The following is a 20,479-nucleotide window of genomic DNA, read 5'->3' as shown; positions in this document are numbered from 1 at the left end:
AAACTTTTAGAGTGAGTTGAGTCAAAGACAACATTTGACGCAAGACTCTGAAATTCTAGTTCTGACTTCTCTACAAATTAGCTGTGGGACTTCAGGTGTATTATTAATCCTGGGTCTCAGTTTTCTCATCTGTACAATCAGAAAGTTAGACTGAGACTTTGAGGCAGAGGAAGATTCTGTGAATTCTCTAAATGTAATAATATCAAGTTTGGGGTGTAGCTGTATTTTTCTGAATGCTATATTCTTTCATGGGTTTGCCCCAGGTCAGAAGTTCTGTGACAGCAGATTTTGGCATTTATGATAGTAGGGGAAGGAGCAGTTTTAAGATATGACCTAAGTTCACAAAATAGTGAACGTCACAGCAAATAAAAAACAAATGACCAGACTGTTGTGCAGGCCATGTAAGTATATATAAATTCATTTTCACACTGACATTTACTTTAACCAGCTCTCAAACACTTGCTTTGTTCATCAAAGGATGTTTATATTTCTGTTAAACTATGTAAATAAATATTCAAGACATTGAATTTAAATATATGGCATAGCTGGATTATGAAAGCTGCCTTTGGCCTTATCTCATGTCTCTATTTAAATTCTCAGTTCTCATGTTACAGTCCCACAGTTGGGAGTATCACAAAATTTGGATACGTTCTGTAGTTCCAGATGTTGAAGAAATTATTTATTAAAAATGATATCTAAAAACTAGCATTGAAATGATTCAATGGATTCAACTGACTTAATATAATAAGATTACTAAATAGTGTTATCACTTAATAATTACTTTTAAGTTCTTACCTCTATCCTCTTGTACCCAGGGGTATCTGCATGAAGCTGGTGTAGGAGGACATGTAGGAAAGATTTAAAGTAAACTGAGAACTTTGGAATGTTTGTACTTTGAGACATTTAGATGTTCTGGCAGCTGACAAGTAGAAGAAATATCATTTGCCTAGAGTGCAGGCAACGCCCTGGTCTCTCCCATGTGGTAGTGGTTCTTGAGATCACGGGTGACGGTGGTGAAAGCTGTCTGGTTATACCACCTTGAGGCGGAATGGACCCAGGCACAGGAATGAAGTGGGACCTCAATGCGGCCTCCTCTTCATCAGGCCAAGGAAGGCCATGGGAATGAGCAGGACATTACTCGGGCCCGCCCACGTGATCACTCCACCTGGTCATGCAGTGGCTTCTAAGCAGGCGATTTGTAGCCACTGAGATAGCATCATCCCCAAAGAGCAACATCCACCCCAGCTCTGTCCCTTTGCGCCCTTTGTCCATACCCTTCGTGCAGTCTCTATCACTTTCATTATTACATGGGGTTTGAAGTTTTCTATCTCCTGACTATGTGTCTTGGACCAAACATTCTTTTTATATATATATATATTTATTTATTTTTTTGGCGGTGTTGGGTCTCCGTTTCTGTGCGAGGGCTTTCTCTAGTTGCGGCAAGCGGGGGCCACTCTTCATCGCGGTGCGCAGGCCTCTCACTATCACGGCCTCTCTTGTTGTAGAGCACAGGCTCCAGACGTGTAGGCTCAGTAGTTGTGGCTCACGGGCCTAGTTGCTCCGCGGCATGTGGGATCTTCCCAGACCAGGGCTCGAACCCGTGTCCCCTGCATTGGCAGGCAGATTCTCAACCACTGCGCCACCAGGGAAGCCCAAACATTCTTTATTCTAGGCAATTTGAACTAAACATTCTGAAAATACTGCTTGGGGATGGCTATCTTGTTTGGAATCATGTGTCACATATGTGGTTTTGTCTTGTGCTTCATTGATTCATCATAACCTGAGAAAATACATAAGTGAATTTCTTTTCTTCATGAAATTTACGAAACCTTTTCCTTTTTATTTTTCTTCCCTCTAGTTCTCTCTCTCTCTCTCACCAAATGTCTAAGATCACCTTTACAATCAAATGGAGATTTAGTTGGGCTGTTAGAACTCTTCCTTCAAGCAGACGCTTCCGTGTGTGAGCGTGTGGATGGAGTTTGAGGGCTGCTTGAAGCTCTTTGCTTAACTTACCAAAGTCATGGCCATCTTTTTATTCTCGGATGTTTTCTTTTCTCCTTACCTCTTGGGAAACTGGTAGTCAGTGCCTTTGACTTTTTTTCTCCTTAGTATAGATATGCAAGAGTGTAACTGCTGACAGAGAGCAGGAAATGTTTACACGTCTAAATAATCAAAATATGTAGGGAGCATGTGTACATGCGGGCATACATACACGCTGGCTCTGTAGCTGCACAGGTGGTGTGTGTTTCTCTCAAGTTGCCATGCATTTCCACAGTTAATGAGGAGGTCTTAGCATCTCTAACGGCACTTAGGTATGTAGTCTCAGCAGTGTTTTAAGGAGGAAGAGGGTTGCGGGAATTCTGACTCCCGCTTAGTGGATCTGTGGTTTAATATTGTGGTATTCTGGGGAAATCTGGGCTCTGGCACCAGAATTTCAGTTAGCCAGGGTCTCCATCGCTTTGAGAGTAAAGAAGTGGGAGAAGGGTTTTCAGTCATTCTTAAATCCATTGTTTAGCAGTAGCTCAAGGCTTTGTGCGTTATAATCACAGAAATGAGGTTGGATTCCCAGGGTGTGTTCAATGTTCCTTGCGTACCATAATGCTAGCCTTTCCTTGTCAGAACACGGCCCAGAGCTGCTCCAACCAAGAGGAGACTTAAATTAGGGGTGTGGCAATTCACAGGCATTGTAGCAGGATTCATTTAGGCTTCAGGCAAAAAATAATATATGCTATCTCCTTAGAAATATTACGGTTGCTTTCAAAGTTTGAAATAGCCTTGACAGCTTCCTGTGACCATTACCTTGAACTGAGGTGTAACCCTGGCCGACGACCAACTCCTAAATGAGGTAAAATAAATTGTATTTGCCGTCTGTGTTTTAGTTTGTATTTCAAAACGCAAGTTGTTGTTGTACCATCATCTTTTCTTGTTTGTATGTTTGTTTTTACTTTATTCCTTTACCTTCATGGTAGTAGTTATATGCTTGGCTTTAAATATTTGGACCATTTGATTCTGTGATATTAAGAGATTTTAGAAGAAAAGGTCATCAGCTGTCTTTCTGGGCTATTCTGGGCATTTTGTACTCTATTTATTTTGGACCCAGCTTTTCTTGCCCTTGGTTTCTGATTAGCTGTTCCTCCTCCTTGCCTTGGCCTCTCATCTTGCTTGGAAGCATTTCAACAGATCTGTGTTTGGATGACTGTTTTGTTTAACAAATAAACACTATCTCAACCTTGGGAAAGAGTCAAGAAGACAGGATGGAATTCTCCGTTAATGCTTCTGGTTCAAAGGCATGGAATTCCTGGAGTAGGGAAGCTGGCTTCTTAGTACACTGATGTCCGGGAGTTGTTTCCTGTTTGAGATTACAAAGGGAAACATGGGATTCTGGGGCATTCTCAAAAGTTTTGGATAATTTGGTGAGACTTAAATAGTCTTATTGTTTATGAAGTTTTAGAAATTAAAGAATGGATTATTTGGTTAGAAAAGTGGGCTTTTTGGTTCTTCAGAGTCTAAATTGATCTTGTCTGAGGTCTGGCACAGAACACCCCTTTCAGAGGCCTTTTACCCAGATTGTTGGAGTTGTCAAAAAACTAAGTATCAAGCAGGAAATAAGTGGTCTTCAAGGAGTATCAGACTTTAAGCATAATGTTTTCACCCAAGAGAAAACGGTGATACCAAAACACCCATTTACGTTGACCTTCTTTGTGAGACTATCTAAGTGACTTTACAGGGACAGGAAATACCAACTAATTCTACTGAAGTGTTACAGGACCCAGAAAGTAATTTGTTTTTTTATTTTTTTGTCTTCTTTTAAAAAAATTGAAACACATTTGACATACAATATTATGTTAGTTTCAGGTATATTACAAAATGGTTTGACATTTGCATATGTTATGAAATGATCACCATCATAAGCCTAATAACCATCGATCCCTGTACAAAGTTATTATAATAATATTGACCATATTCCTTATGCTGTATATATTATGCTGTATAATATTGACCATATTCCCCATGACTTGTTTGTTATATAACTGGAGGTTTGTACCTCTTAATCCCCTTCACCTATTTCGCCCACCTCCACATCACCTTCCCTTCTGGCAACCACCTATTTGTTCTCTGTATCTATGAATCTGTTTTCATTTTGTTTTGTTTGTTTGTTTTTTAGGTTGGACATGTAAGTGAGATCATGCGGTATTTGTCTTTCTCTGTCTGACTTATTTCACTTAGCAGAAAGTGATTTCTGTTTCCTCCCTCTGTGGCCTTCCTGAATCCTCAGGAGGTAGAGCTGAGAAAAAGTCAGTGTGTTCTCTGCACTCTTGACCTGACAGAATGCAGCTGATTCTTGTTTGTTGTAGTAGTGACATTCTGTAAAGTCACCAAAATGCTGAATTAGTGCCTACTGAACCATTGCTCCTAGGGGATTCACAGGCTTAGGTTCCTGTGAGCTTCTGTCACAGTGTCTTCACAACTGACCAATACATAACCTTGCTTCCATTTAAAGGGACCTTATTTAATGGTGCTGATACATTAACATTGAATTCCCGATGAACAACACTATAACTCATGCTTGAACTAAGCTTACCTAACACATGCATTTTCTCCACAAGGCACCTCACAGCCTTCTTGAATTTAGAAACACTAAACAGCACTTCAGCCTCATGCTTGGGGACCATTTTAAACACTGAAATCACCAACCAGAAGCACAAAAATATGAAAAACATGGCACAGGATAGACCATGAAAAGGACACTTATTTATAGTAGGAGAGCTAAGCTGAAACGAGAAGGCAAAGCATTGCCTTGATTGACCTCAGCTGGGACCATGCACACGGGCACTCAAATTTTTTGCCACTCTGTACATGGCCATGAACAACTGCAAAAGTGCCACTGATACTGATTTTGGGGTTACAAATAAATTTTAGTGAGTGGGCAGATTCACAGACATCTACTGTATAATATAAGCAAAGTAATCCCAGACATTGTAGCAGGAACCCTCCTCAGCCCAGCTATACAGTTCATGTAGAAAGCCAATCATTTAAGGTAAGAGTGAGTTACAAGTTAGTATTGTGACCAGTATCCAGAACACATTTTTAGACAGCTTCATATAAGATGAAGGCCAATTAGTAATTCCTTTTGTTGAATAAATGACAGTTAACACTTCTGCCCTCACTTTGAACATCTGTAGAATAGGAACAACATCTTGTGTATCCCCATGTCCTTGGTATGAAGGGTAATAATGGCCAACACATAGTGGGACCTCAGCAAGTGAATGAATAATAAATAAATGAATGACAGAATGAGCCAGGAGAAATCTGCTCCATGGTGCCTGGGCACTTGAGGGCACGATATGAATCTGATGTATCTTTTCAACTTAGATAATTTCCACTGTGTTCATTAAATTAACTCATGTAAATGCTTACTAACTGTCAGAGAGAGTAATGTCAGAGCTGGTGTAGCATGGAGGGTATTGCAGCTGGGCCTGAGGATGAAACAGGAGGACCACCAAACGTATTGAGAAAACTACTTAAGGGCTGGAACTGCACTGGACTCTTTCTTCCATCTCACCATGGAACCTGGCTGGCAGGATTTTTTTCTCTAACATTCCCGATACCAACTTCTCTCCACTTCAGCCCCACTCCCACACTGCTGTTATTAGAAACTTCTCTCTAGAACATGGATTTGTTCATCTCAACCTCTTGCTTCAAAAACTCCATTCTCCCCATAAGAAACAATTCAAAGCTCCTTAGTGACCTGGCTCCATCCCTGCACCTGAGACTTCAATCTCTTAACCATCGCACTGAAGTTCACCCTGTGCTCAAGCTACACTGGACTCATCACTGGATCCCAAGCATGCCTTTTAGGACTTGTGGCCATTGCATAGACTGTCCCCTCTGCCAGTGTTGTCTGCCTCTTCGCCCAGCTCTTCCTTTCAGCTCTAGCTCAAATTACAGCCCCTGTGCTACGTCTGGCAAGATGCCTGTCTCTCCCCAAGTGTGAGCTCTGCAGAGGAAGGGTCTGTGATACTCACCTTTGTGCACAGCCTCTAGCATGTTAATGTTCAGTAAACGTATTTGAATGAGTGAATGCATCTAAACATTATCTAGAGGAAATAGGAAGGCTTAAAACGTCTTTTTAAACAAAAAAGAGAGGATAGACTGTCAGTTTCTACTAAGGCAAGTAGAAAGCTGTGGCTGCCCTTTTGTTAGGTAGCTTTGTCTGTTGTACAAAACTGAGCTTTTCCACTCAGGAAACACCTACAGTATGCCACACTCCCTGGCCCCCAATGTAAACATCCAGGGACTAGACTTAATTAAAGTAGAAGCTAGTGAAATTTTATGTGAGAGGAAATGACATTCAATTTCAGATATTATCTGTTTCAATTATTTCCTGCAGATTAACGATTCATTTCACCAAGTATTTATCGTGGAGCTACTATGTACAAGAAACTGGGCCAGGGGCTTTGGAGCGTGAAAAGATAAGCAGAACACAGGGGCTTTTGTCTAGTGGGAGAGAAAGTCGTGGAAACGCATTTCTGTAAAACAGGATAAAATGTACACTTACTGCAGGTAGAGCCATGGTTAGCACAAAGGAAGGAGAAACTTATTTCCAACCTGCTCAGTTCCATAGAAGAGCTTGGATCTAACCTGAGCGTTGAAGGGTGCATTTGGGAGTAGGTAGGTGGCAAGGCAGATGGAAGGAGTAGTAGCATGGTTAGGGCAGTTCCAAGGGGCGGGAACAGTATAAGCAAAGGCACTGAGGCAGGAAAGTACAGGGAGCGACAGCAGGGGACAAGTACTGCAGCGAGCATGGGGGCGAGGGTGGAGCATTGTTAAATAAGATAGGGAAGGCACATCATAACCTGATGGAGGGAAAAGTAATGGCAGTTTGCTTGGAATTAATTCTGTGGTCATTAGGAGCCATGCAAAATTTCAAAACAAAGGAGGTATATGACAGCAAGGGCAGTGGCTAAAATTTACAAGCTTTTACTAGGTGTCAGACACTTTTACTAAATCCTCACTGTAGCAATTTGAGGTTCGTACTATTACTGGGTTGGCCAAAAGGTTCGTCCGCTTTTTTCTGTAAGATGGCTCTAGGAGAACTTAGTTGTCTTTAACTTCATTAGAAACAATTTTGTTAGATTGTATGTGACAGCTGTCATATCAGCGTGCATTTAAAAAAAGACTTATCTTACTTCACTCTGTATGACAGACTGAAGTAAGTCAGAAAGACAAAAACAAATACTGTATGCTAACACATATATATGGAATCTAAGAAAATAAAAAAAGGTCATGAAGAACCTAGGGGCAAGACGGGAATAAAGACACAGACCTACTAAAGAATGGACTTGAGGATATGGGGAGGGGGAAGGGTAAGCTGTGACAAAGTGAGAGTGGCATGGACATATATACACCACCAAACGTAAAATAGATAGCTAGTGGGAAGCAGCCGTATAGCACAGGGAGATCAGCGTGGTGTTTTGTGACCACCTAGAGGGGTGGGATAAGGAGGGTGGGAGGGAGGGAGACGCAAGAGGGAAGAGATATGGGAACATATGTATATGTATAACTGATTCACTTTGTTATAAAGCAGAAACTAACACACCGTTGTAAAGCAATTATACTCCAATAAAGATGTTAAAAATAAATAAATAAAAATTAAAAAATAAAAAATAAAAAGAGACTTATCAAAATTGGTGAATTTTTGTGTAGCCATTTTAATATTGAAGATGGAAGGAAAAAAGCAACATTTTCGGCATATTATGCTTTATTATTTCAAGAAAGGTAAAAACGCAACTGAAATGCAAAAAATAAGATTTGTGCAGTGTGTGAAGGTTCTGTGACTGATCGAACGGGTCAAAAGTGGTTTGTGAAGTTTTGTGCTGGAGATTTCTCGCTGGACAATGCTCCGTGGTTGGGTAGACCAGTTGAAGTTGATAGCGATCAAATGGAGACATTAATTGAGAACAATCAGCGTTGCACCACGTGGGAGATAGCTGACATACTGAAAATATCCAAATCAAGCGGTGAAAATCATTTGCACCAGCTTGGTTATGTTCTTCTCTTTGATGTGTGGGTTCCACATAAGTTAAGTGAAAAAAACCTTCTTTACCACATTTCCGCATGCGATTCTCTATTTAAACGTAACAGAAACGTTCCATTTTTATTTTTATTTCATTTTACATTTATTTATTTATTTTTTATATTTGGCTGCGTCGGGTCTTAGTTGTGGCATGGGGAATCTTTCGTCGTAGCGTGTGGGCTTCTCTTTAGTTGTGGCGCACAGGCTTTTCTCTAGTTGTGGCATGCGGGCTCCAGGGTGCATGGGCTTGTAGTTTTTGGCACACAGGCTCTCTAGTTGAGGCGCCCACGCTCAGTAGTTGTGGCACATGGGCCTAGTTGCTCCGCGGCATATGGGATCTTAGTTCCCCAACCAGGGATCGAACCCGCATCCCCTACATTGGAAGGTTGATTCTTTACCACTGGACTACCAGGGAAGTCCCTCCATTTTTAAAAGAAATTGTGACGGGTGATGAAAAGTGGATACTGTACAATAATGTGGAATGGAAGAGATCGTGGGGCAAGCGAAATGAACCACCACCAACCAACACCAAAGACCAGTCTTCGTCCAAAGAAGGTGATATTGTGTATATGGTGGGATTGGAAGGGAATCCTCTATTATGAGCTCCTTCCGGAAAACCAAACGATTAATTCCAACAAGTACTGCTCCCAATTAGACCAACTGCAAGCAGCACTTGATGAAAAACATCTGGAATTAGTCAACAGAAAACGCATAATCTTCCTTCAGGATAATGCAAGACCGCATGTTTCTTTGATGACCGGGCAAAAACTGTTACAGCTTGGCTGGGAAGTTCTGATTCATCCGCCATACTCACCAGACTTTGCACCTTTGGATTTCCATTTATTTAGGTCTGTACAAAATTCTCTTAATGGAAAAAATTTCAATTCTCCTGAAGACTGTAAAAGGCACCTGGAACAATTCTTTGCTCAAAAAGATAAAAAGTTTTGGGAAGGTAGAATTATGGAGTTACCTGAAAAATGGCAGAAGGTAGTAGAACAAAAGGGTGAATATGTTATTCAGTAAAGTTCTTGGTGGGACTTCCCTGATGGCGCAGCGGTTAAGAATCCGCTTGCCAATTCAGGGGACACAGGTTCAATCCCTAGTCTGGGAAGATCCCACATGCTACGGAGCAACTAAGCCTGTGAGCCACAACTACTGAGCCTGCGTTCTAGAACCCGTGAGCCTCAACTACTGAGCCCACGTGCCTACAGCCCGTGCTCTGCAACAAGAGAAGCCACTGCAGTGAGAAGCCTGCGCACCTCAATGAAGAGTAGCCCCTGCTCACCGCAACTAGAGAAAGCCCTAGCGCAGCAACAAAGACCCAATGCAACCAAAACTAAATAAAAATTTTAAAAGTTTTTTTAAAAAAACCTCTATTCTACGAAAAATAAATAAATAAATAAAAGTTCTTGGTGAAAATGAAAAATGTGTCTTTTATTTTTACTTAAAAACCGAAGGCACTTTTTGGCCAACCCAATAGCATCACATTTTAAAGATCAAATGGAAAGCCCAGAGAGCTTAAGCAACTTCCCCCAGGATCCACTGCAAATAAGCAGTGGACCTGGGATTTGAAGCCAGGAAGTTTTATTTAAGAACTTGGGTTTTGAACCTGGGATTAAAGCATAGGATTCAGAGAGTCTCTGAACTTTCTGAATTGTTTGCAAAGTGTTTAGTATATATGAATGTGTGCATTTGTTTAAGAGAAAATCTATAGCTTTAATCATATAAAAGGCATGCTCCATAAAAGGTTAATAAGGACTATGGTAGCACCCTCTTCTCTCAAAAGTCCCTCAGGATATTCAATGCATTATATGGTGACTTTAGGCTTATGCTACTTCTTAGATTGGAAGAAGCAGAACAATCTAGCACCACTCAAAATAAAAGGAAATGTCAAAACAATCTGTAGGAATTGTTAGTATTGTAAGTGGCAAACTGTTCTTGATTTGTGAGAAACATAGAAAATGCCCAAGAAGTTCTTTTGAAAGTCAACATGAGATATCCAGGCCTTGAAAACTGTGGATAGTTTGAGGGCAGAGACCCTGGCTCTGCATTGGGCAAAATTACTCTTACAAAAGCTAAATAAACTCCTGAAATTTGAAATGTTTTTTAAAAGTGCCTAGATGCTAATCTTCTTTCAACTGCACTAATTTGTCTTTTTACAGTCAGGGGGACTTAGGGGATGAATATTTATTAACCCATGAGACTGAAAATTCCTTAAACCCGGTGGTAAATCCAAAGGCAGGTGCCAGGATGAATGAATCCAGATTAAAGAATTGCCCAGTTTATTCCACTTGAGAAACCAGATTAATACCTAAGTTTTGTTTAGAGGAAAAATTTTAATGCTTTAAATATGTACATCTTTAAGATGTTACTATCACACAAGAATAGCAAATACAATACTTTATTTTAGTAACAGAGATCTGGATTCCCTACTTACTGGAGTTTTTCTTAACATTTTTCCCATCTTTGTTTTCTCGTTTTCTCTCTATTTTGTGTTTTTTTCTTGGACTGTTTCAAAGGGCTTAATATACAGTCCCCATTCAGACTTGTCCAAATGTTAAAAAATATCTTTTATGGTAGTTTTGTAGATTTGAAGGATTCAATAAGGATGGTAAATAGCAATTGGTTGTCGTGTCTCTTTAGTCTCTTTTTTGAACTATCTTGTCTCCCTGCTTTTTTTGTTTTCTCTTATTTTTCATTTCATGACATTAACATGTTTGGAAAGTCTAAAATAGTTGTCTAGAAGTATGTCTTTCAATCTGAGTTCATCCATTGGTTTCCTAATGATTAGATTTAGATTAAACATTGCTAGCAAGAATATACTGCTTCTCTTTAGAAGGTACAAGATGGTGGTTAGGCTAAATTTAATCATTGGATTAAGTTGGTGTTCACTGGACCTCTCCATTGTAAAGGTACCTAATCCCCTTAGTCACTAATAAGTCATCTGTGGGGTTATTCTTGGGGACCATGTGCATATCTTGTTCCCCGACAGTCAGTTATTCACCCAATGGTTTTCGCATTCATCTTTGATCCTTATGTGAATCAGTTACTACGTTGGTGGTTGCAGTATGGTACTAACTGCATTTTTGAAAGTCACTTTACTGGAGAAAAATTCTCCTTCTCATTCCCATCCCTATTTGGGAAAAATCTAGGCCCCAAAGACAGATGGCAGAGGAGTTGACGAAAGGGAAACTTGTAAGCAACTATCCAAAAATATATTAATATTTTAAATGTCTGAAGTGTTTTCTTTGTGAGTGGGTATAGAGGAAAGTTCTAGGAGAGAGAGAGAGAGAGAGTGTGTCTTTTAGTTTCAGGGATTTGCCCTTAAAATAATAAATCCTTAAGATTTATTAAGGATTTATGATGCAGATGAGGAAAAACAAAGTAAATTGCCATTCTGATTTCCTTCTAGACTGAGAGAATTCAATAATAATGAGAAGAATTTTCATTCAACCCAGCCACAATCTGAAAAGATATTGATGTTTGCCCTCCCATTTGAAAACACTCAATGGTTCTTTATAAAGCATGTTAGATTGAAATCAAATGGGCATCAAAACCATGAAATTCCTATGAAAGGTGGGATAGTAAACAGAAATTGTTTAGTAGGGGGGTTTCTTGATCTAGGCTTATAATTCTTTGAAGATTTATCCTAAGGCTTTTATACCTGCCTTGCTCATGACTGACTCACTCAGTGACTCAGTGTTATCTGATGAGGATCTTATTTCACTTTTGAAAGCAGAGTGTTGTTCTCTTTGTTGCGGTAGTAAGGGGTAGCAGGAAAAGATTGACTCTGGGCAGAGCAATTGAAACCACCCCCCCCATCCATCTTGAGATTAGAGAGTACCCTGCATGCAATATCAGTTCTCCTGCTTGCAGTTCATAATGAAAAGACCTATTTTTGAAGCATGTAACTATCCCTCCTGCCTAAACAAAACTATTCTTAAATATAGGGGTAATTGTCAGCACTCTCTATGAATTCATTTATAATTTGCTTTATTTTTCTTTTCATTGTTTTGTAAGAGGATCTTGGACACTATTTTTGTGACCAGGTAGACCTTGGACCCCTGCATCCTTTTGAGCCATGAATTTTCACATTATGTTCTTTAAGTCTGGAAAAATGACTTGCCCGTATTTTGCTGGTATAGTATGATCACACACTTTTTTCTCTCATTGAGATCTTGCTGAGTGAGAAATTGGTGTGGCATGAGATGGTCTATAAAATTTACATTAACCTGTCCCAATTCTGTGTTTGGAGACAGCTGAATACTCCTTGCATTTGTTTGATAATTTCTTACCCTGCATGCTGGCTTATATTATGGTGTTGTTATAGATTCCAGAATATGAATATTTAAGGCAAAACCTCGCTAATTCAAGCATCTGAACTTTATGGGTCTCAAGATTGAGCAATTCACTTGAAGGAATTAGATTGGCATGTGCCCGGCAAGCGCAGTCATTCACCTAGAATCTTGAGGTTTCTGCAAAGCTAGAGTCTCTCCATGGCCACGCCCAGTTTGCTGTCAGTCCTCTTGGTGTGTAGTCGCCTCCACCAGCCCTTTGGACACGACACAGAGCAGAGAACCTGGTCCTAGGGTGGCATGTAGCTAAGAGCTTCATAGCATATTTGACGCTGTAATAAATGAGGAGGTACTGAAATAGTTCCTATTTTTAAACACTTTGACTCACTTTCTAAGATGTAGCACAACAACCCCAAGGAATATTTAGCATTCCAATTCTTTATAAAGAATATTTATTACAAAGGCTTGTAAAGTGCATTGCTTGAATTGTAGAGGTGGGTTCATACTTGTCAAACAGGTTTATACAACACTGAAAAATAAACACAAATATGTCAGAAATCTTACAAATGAACAGGGCTTCTTATTCAGTGTGGGCAATCTTAAAGTGAGTTTTTGGGTGAGTTTTTCTTAGAGGTTGACTTAATTACTAGAGAAGTAATTGAGCAAGCAACAAAACTGGTTACAAGCGCCATGACGGTAGGAGATGTCATCTTTCTTTTAGGCGTATCATGGTGTCTGGTTAAAGCAACAGTAAGGCTCCATGTATATTTGTTGAATTAAATTTTCAAATTAGTTGCTAAATTCCTCTGGTCTTAGGTTTCTCAATCAAGGTCAAGCCACCTCACTTGACTTTTCACAGATTGCCATTTTGTCTTCCTGTCTCCCCCCCCACTCTCCTTTCCTGCTCTTAACCCTGCTGGCCAGTGACTTTTGACTTAAGGAATAGCAACACTAAGCTGTTGTATTTCATTTTTCAAGAAAATTATGTAGGAAAAAAGAGAAGTAGGAAATATTCAAATCATTAAAAAGATTATATAGAGACAGAGAGATCACTCTGTACCAGACACTGTGTTAAGATCTTGCAGTGAAAAGGAACCGAGACCTGGTGCTTGCCCTCAAGAGGTCAGAGTCTGTAGGTAAAATAGTCATATCAAGAGAGCTGAAAAGTACAAGTCATGGTGTGAGGGTAGGGACTGGGGGACAGCTTAAGTAAAGTTGACCATGTCAACTGGAAGAATCAGTCTTGGCCTCATAACAGCCCTAGAGCAGGGTCTTTAAGGATGAGTGCCCCAGGCAATGTGGACTTGAGAAGGCATTGGGGGAATTCGCCAGGGAATGGAGAAGGCAATTCCTATGTTTGTGTATTGGCTCTTATGAGAAGCAAGACAGTTGTTCTGTTGGGGAATTTGGAGAATATAGATTAAAAGAAGAGCTGGGAGAAGAAAAGGGCAGGCATTGTGAATGCTAGTAGATGTGGTGGATATGCCATGGCTTGAGAAGGAGGGGCAAAGGTTGCATCTGGAAGGAGGTGCATGAAAGTCATGGAACGGGAAGGGTAATGTGACTCAAAGTCTTGGTGAAGTCAAAGAGCAGCTGAAGGTGGAGGAGGGCATTCACGTGAGCTAGTTGAATGGGAAATATTCTCAGAGAGGTGGATAAAGTGAGGAGTCTGGCTGTGCAGAGATTCAGGGTGTGACCATGAGCATATACTGCTAAGAAGGCCCTGCTCTTTGATTCCTTCCCTCCCATGGTACTGTCTTTCCTGGGACAATATCCTCCCCAGTGTCTCTCATGTATAACCATCCAGGATTGCACACCTTAACTCCATGCCAAACTAACCACATTTGTGACTCAAGCAACCTCATATACGAAACCTTGTAAAATCAACCTCCCCATGTTGAATTGATTATTGTTTAGTAGTCAGTATGGACCGTGTACAAACTATTGTATTACCAGCCATAACCCTTTATAGTCATATGGTTACATGGCTTTATCTCTTAAATAATAAGACAGCTGGAGCTCAAAGATTGAATTTGTTTTTGCTTTGTTTTTTGTAAGCTAGAAAATTATCTTGTGCTCCTATGTGCTAAATATTTGTGGAAGGAAGGAAAAAAGAGAGGAAAGAAGAGATAAAGAAATTAAAATTGTGGAAAGGAAGGAATTTGAAACCAAAGAATCATATGAACTCTGAAGGTCCTATAGGGTGGTAGCAAAAGCTGAAGGAAGGCTCTTGAATAAACCTGAAGGTGAATAGGGAGGATGGTGGTGGTACCCGGGAGGTGAGGTGATAACACTAATAGGGGCTAAAAGTGTGATTACAGCCTTCCTCAAAGAAGTTGACATTTTTTGTAAAGTTTAGTGACCATTGTAAAGGAATTTCAGAGGGCACAGTGGGGAATGGACTGGGAGGGAACTTGGTTGAGTCAAGATCTGCTGGAACCCATAACTTTTTGTAAATATTGCTTCTGTGTGGGAAATATTTCAATGAGAATTGACTCTTAAACTCTCACTCTTGGATGTTCCTTGGATCAGGGCTTCTGGGGATATCCTCAGGAGAATGAATAATAGCAATAACATTAGTAATGATATTATTCAAGTGCTTGCATTATCTCATTAATTCTCACAACAACCTTATGAAGTCTGTATTATTACCTTCCCCATCTTATGAATAAGGAAAGTTAGGCATTCCCAATCCTTGCATTCCTCCTAAGTGGGCTACTTATTCTAGCCAAGGCAAGGTGTACTAGAACCAGTCAGGTCTTCTGGGAACATCAGATCCGCCGCCTTGAACGCCTGAAACTGCCAGTTGAACTTAGCTTCCTGAGGGACTTGGTATCCTCTGCCACTTGCTTGAGTCCTGCAGGTTCAACCAAAGCCATCCTGCCATGTTGGGAATTTGATGGGTTGTACTGCTGCCTTCTGAAAGCGGGGATTTGGATTAATGATAAAATAGGTTAAAATGTATAAAGTGAAATAGGGTGAAATACAGTAAGAAGTGGGGAGAGGAGGGAAAAAGAATGCCTTCAAGTTAGGAAGGATGATAATACTGAAACTTCCCAGAGAATATATTTCCGTCTTCGGGCCAACATATAAACTTTCAGCCTGAGCCAACGTCTTGAGCTGGGAGCGGAAGACATGGATAACAAGAATATGTATTTTGTTTATTGGGAAAAAAATAGCTCATGGGGATTGTAGAATAGGGGCTATCAAAAAGTTAAAAAATCTGGCGATATGGGGTGTCCTAATTCGAGGGATTCTTGAGGTTGGATTCTCTTGCTTCTGTGAGAGAGTCGTTTCTTTTGTGCTAGCTGATGGGGGCTCTCAGTGGCCTTCTCGGGGTGCTGTCTCCCCCAAAATGAAGAGAGGACGTGGTGCCTTAGCCAGCGGGAGATCCACCCGAAATTCAGACAGGAGAGGGCTTGTGTGCTGGAGCGAGTGTCCTCCTTCTCTTGCGGACCTGATGAGATCGAGGAGGTCTCTGCAATACTTGTCCTTTGGCTGCCAGTGACCTGGCTTATTATCTGCCAAGAAAATGAGTTTTAGATATTGTGTAACCTAGACAACAGTGGGGTCAATATTTATCCATTTATGGAGCTCAAATCCTTTAACCAAAAATAACCCAACTGTACATGCACAGTTTCAGTACTCATTAATACTTACACACACATACACACACACACACACAGACACACACAGACACACACAGACACACACACACAATAGGCACACCTATTTTGGTCATAATTGTTGGCTTTTTCTTTACTTTCCTACCCTCTTCTCTGCCTTGGTGCTCCTCAGTATTTTCCCTTCAACTCCACTCTGACCCTTTTATAGCAGGTAGTAATTCTCTGTGCATTCCCGCCTGGCCCCTCCGCCAGGCCTGTCCCCTGCTTGCCTGTGAGGCACCTCTGTGCTCACCTCAGCAAGCTCATGTTTCTGAAGCCTTGGAGGAATCTGTGGAAACTGGATGACATCTTCATTTTCTGATGGGTTGAACTTGGCCAAGTCTTGGCAGCTCTCATGTTCTTGATGACTGACCTGAGCCGTACCTGGAGGGGAGCTGCTAGACAGCTGAGAGTCTTCCTCCTGAACAGATTCATGGAACACAGAGTCCTCACCTTCATTGTCTTTCTGGTTCTCTAGAAATTTCTCAAGCTTTTGCACAAGACCATCCAGTCTGCTGAGAGTCAGTTGTGTCTTCTCTTTGGGATACTTGTCTATCCACTGGTTGTCTCCACTTAGGTCCCAATTAGCCATCAAGTCTGAATTCTTAGAGGCCATGTCAACATCCCAGGCCAGGGTGATGCTTAGTTTGCAAAACTGCTCTGGGTCATCCTGTATTTGGTCTCATCTCCCCAGGAGTCTCCCTATGTTTTCAGTCTGCCATGTCCCTTGGATAGGAGGGACAAAGTGGATCGAAGGACCTTCAGAAGATGTGTCTTCAGAGGAGATGATATTCTCATAGGAAAAGGTGTCCTCACAGGGGAAATAGCCCACAGAGAGACTCAGGTTTGATTCGGAGCTGCTGGAGAATGAGTGCGCCGTGGAGTTCAAAGGCGCAAATCTCAGGTCTCCCTCATCCCAGGGATCTTCAAAAGAAAGAAAAAATAAGTGGGATTGGGGAAAAGAAGAAGGTAATACGGTACTTACGCAATAACGTTATGCATTCCTTTTTCTGTTTGGAGCTATCGCATTCTGATAGAAGTTCATCCTGTTTTGCAATCTGCAGTGAAGAATGAAAGAGGCAGCCCTCTCTCTTTCAAAACCTGTTCTATACGACCCTCTCTACTAAGCATCTTCACGGGATGCCTCACATCATCTGTTACTACAGTTGAAAGAACTTGTATCATAAAAGAAAAAAATCATCATGGTATAAAATTTGAAAAATATAAAAAAGTATAAAGATCAAAATAAATATGCCTGTGATTCCCCCTGTCCAGAGATAATGATAATCATCAAGAAAACATTTTGGTGGACTCCCTTATAATCTCTTCTTTTTCTTCATATGTACTTATATGTATGTGTGTGTGTATATATATATATATATATATATATATATATATATATATATATATATATACAGTCACATATATATGTAGATATGAAAGTCACATCAGTTGAAACTGAGATTATTATATTTTATGGCACAACCTACAATAAACATATATATGGCTATTCTGTCACTTTTTACCACTTTCTTGTTAATGACCATTAGTAGTTATTGTTCTTAATAGATAAATCTGCAGTAAACCCCCTTGTTAATCTTTGTCTCTCTTTATATTCTTAAATGTGGGTTTAATGGATCAAAGATCACAAATGTATTAAAGGCTCCTTAATAGTTGTTACCAAATTACTTCCCAGAAAGGTTATAGCCATTTAGATGCCCATCCTCCCACCATCTGATGGCACTTTTTAGTGCAGCTTTTTCTATGATGCCCCAGTAAGTAACTGGGGCGGAGGGTAAAGAATACACACACACTCACATGCATGCACGCACATGTTGTAGTCTCTGTAATGCTCTGCTCTCGTGGCTGCCCACGTGAAAGAGGTGCTGCCAACGCCTGAGCCATAACCCGGGGAGGTGAAAAATCCTTCAGATCCTGAGTCTCAGTGGCTAAAAGTCCAACTGCCAGAAGTCTGTATTCTGGAACTTTTGGTTACCATGGCAACACAAGGACCCAAGTTACAGTCAAAAATGTGGGAAGAGAGAAAAAAGGGATAGGAAGCTACAGTAGCCAGTGCCTTGCTCCCAAAATATCCTGTATCCACATCATCCCCGCTGATGAGAATCCCTCTGGAGGGCAGGACAAATGCCGTGGCGGTCACTTCCCTCTTGTCCTGCGGGTGTCCACGATAGCTCCTGTCTAGAGGGAATTTAGAACCTATCTGGGGAAACGGACATAAACAGCCTCTTATAGGACAGAATGGTAAGTGCAGCAACCGAACTTAAAAATAATGTCATGGGAGAATGGAAGAAGGCGCCTTGTGCAGCCGGGCAGAGATGGGGGAGGGGGGGGTCTGAAAAGCCTCCAAGAGAGGATTCCCTCTGATCTCAGTATTTAGGGGGGTGTGGAAGTTAGTGAGGTGGAAGAGGGGGAGGGGTTGGGGGAGAGGACCTTTCAGGCAGAGGGGACACGTGAGCAAGGATCCCCCAGGTGAGAAACAACCAGGTGTGTGGGGAGATCAAACAGGAGGAGGTAAACGGGGTCAGTGAGATGGCGGAAGGTCTTCCACCCCTTTTAGGGAACTTGGTTTTTATCCTGTAAGCCTATACTTGGATGGAAGTTTCATTTGTCAGGCATTCCTCCAGGTAATTCAAAGTATATTGGATACTCGACATGATTAAAACAAGCAAACAAAACAGAACTTCCAGTGCACTTGGCAGCATGAATGTTATCAGTTGGCTTTCATGAGAACGGAGTCAGTCGGTTTGCACTGGGTTGAGGAACGGATGGAAGGAGACGAGGTGGGAACAGTGAACCTAGACCATACTTCAGCAGTGTCTGGATGAGAAAGTGAGAGGGGGAGGCAGAGGCAAGGTTAGTTTCCGCACCCACCCCCCAAATACAAAAACGGTGCATAGTCAGTACAAGGGGAGAGTTTCAAAACCTAAACGGTTGGCTGCTGCTTTTGGAGAGAGTAAGGGTGGGATCCATGGCATGGACAGGGGGCTCGGTAGTAATAAAAGGAGTGTGTTATTTCCTGGTATTAGAAGGAAAAAAGTGAAGACGGTTGTGGACAAGTTTGGAGGAATGCATCGTTGAGGACCTCTGTTTTCTTCTTCGAGTGTCCCAGCTGGGCTTCCGCCTTATTCCTGAGATTGTCTGCCCTGTTTTACACCAGTTCTGTTACCTGGATCTCTGTCCTCGTTGTCCTTGTTTCCTTGTTCCCAGTGTTATCTCCTTTGACGGCCTCTTCAGTAACATGAGCTGCCTTGGTTTTTCTAGAATTAGAGCTTTGCTTTTCCTTGCCGTCTTCCTCTAGGCGCCTCTGCTGCTCACAAAATCCTCCCACCTCCCAGTCTACCCTTCCCTTCCCAATGGCATCGTGGAATTATGTGGGATTGATCAGGTGGGGATATGTGATCCTGATATAGGTGGGGAAGTAAATCGTTCATTGTCTGTTTCCAAATGTGCAAATTCTGAGGACAAATGTGGGTCGTGTAGGATTGAAGGCTGTCAGTTGCAGAGGCTAAACAAAAAATAACCTTTTCTAAGAGCAAAATCATCTTGGCAGATGTAGTGACAGCAACTGCCAGCCTGGTCTAAACTGTGGGGCTATGGGGTACTGTTTTTTGGTCAATTCAGTGATTCTCAGGAAGGGAGTAGGGCTTCCACTCAGAGTTTCCAAGGAATGAAGCGTGTGTGTACTTGGAAAAAGCATGTTCTTTTTTTAAAAAAATTTTTTTGCATTGGAGTGTAGTTGATTTACAATGTTGGAAAAGCGTGTTCTTAAATTAACATTGCTTAGATATGCTTTTGGTCACTTTTTTAAAAATTTCAAGTTTCAAACAGTATTAAAAGAAACCATATGGTTTTTATATTTATCCAAAAAGAAGCATGGATTTCAACACACACACAAACACACACACCCAGAAAGGAAAAAAGCCAAGAAACACTGGTCCGACTTAAAAGAACCTCAACTCATTGGAATCTGTCAGTTGCGTAAAGATCTTTTTCAAATATTTTTCTGTCTTTGTTTCCATTTAACAAGATTACATTTAAAGTTTTCTACGACTCTCAGGTTTTTTGCTGTTGTACCAGTTAAATTTCTAGGTTCTGTTAAATAAGATTGTTTTAGGTGAGTCTGTTTCGGGAGTTATGATGTCCTGATATAAGAAATAGGCAGAGTTGGAGTTGGGGAGACACCATCTGTACCCAACAGAGGCCACCTGGCAAGTGGCCACAGACTGCCACAAATCCCACGAGTGATTGGGGTTCTAGATTAATCCCAGAGGGTGCAGGTCAGGAGCAACATGCTATGCTCCCTAGCATTTATTGGCCACTTACTACATGCCAGGTCCTATTTTAAGCACTTTATATGTGCTTATTGTTTAATCTTCACAGCAACCCAATCAGTTACGTATCGTTAGTTGCTCTGTTTTACA

At 41.1% G+C, this 20,479-nt stretch overlaps 2 protein-coding genes across 11 annotated transcripts in view; one reads left to right on the top strand and one right to left on the bottom strand.

Annotated features, from left to right (window-relative positions):
- PPFIBP1 (PPFIA binding protein 1) overlaps positions 1-20,479 on the top strand; it is a 174,030-nt gene that overhangs the window by 57,861 nt on the left and 95,690 nt on the right. The window lies entirely within an intron of this gene.
- LOC309640510 (uncharacterized protein C12orf71 homolog) lies at positions 4,170-17,028 on the bottom strand (the record flags this gene model as incomplete). Its single annotated transcript, XM_082419259.1, is given in 3 exon segments — positions 4,170-15,893; positions 16,291-16,719; positions 16,723-17,028. Coding segments are annotated over 3 exon segments (1,050 nt in total), but the record flags the coding sequence as incomplete, so codon positions are not given.

The sequence above is a fragment of the Balaenoptera physalus genome (genome assembly GCF_965194825.1).
Source record: "Balaenoptera physalus genome assembly, chromosome: 13".
Taxonomy (NCBI): Eukaryota; Metazoa; Chordata; class Mammalia; order Artiodactyla; family Balaenopteridae; genus Balaenoptera; species Balaenoptera physalus.
Note: the sequence above shows the minus strand (reverse complement) of the source record. Positions and strands in the feature narration are given on the sequence as shown.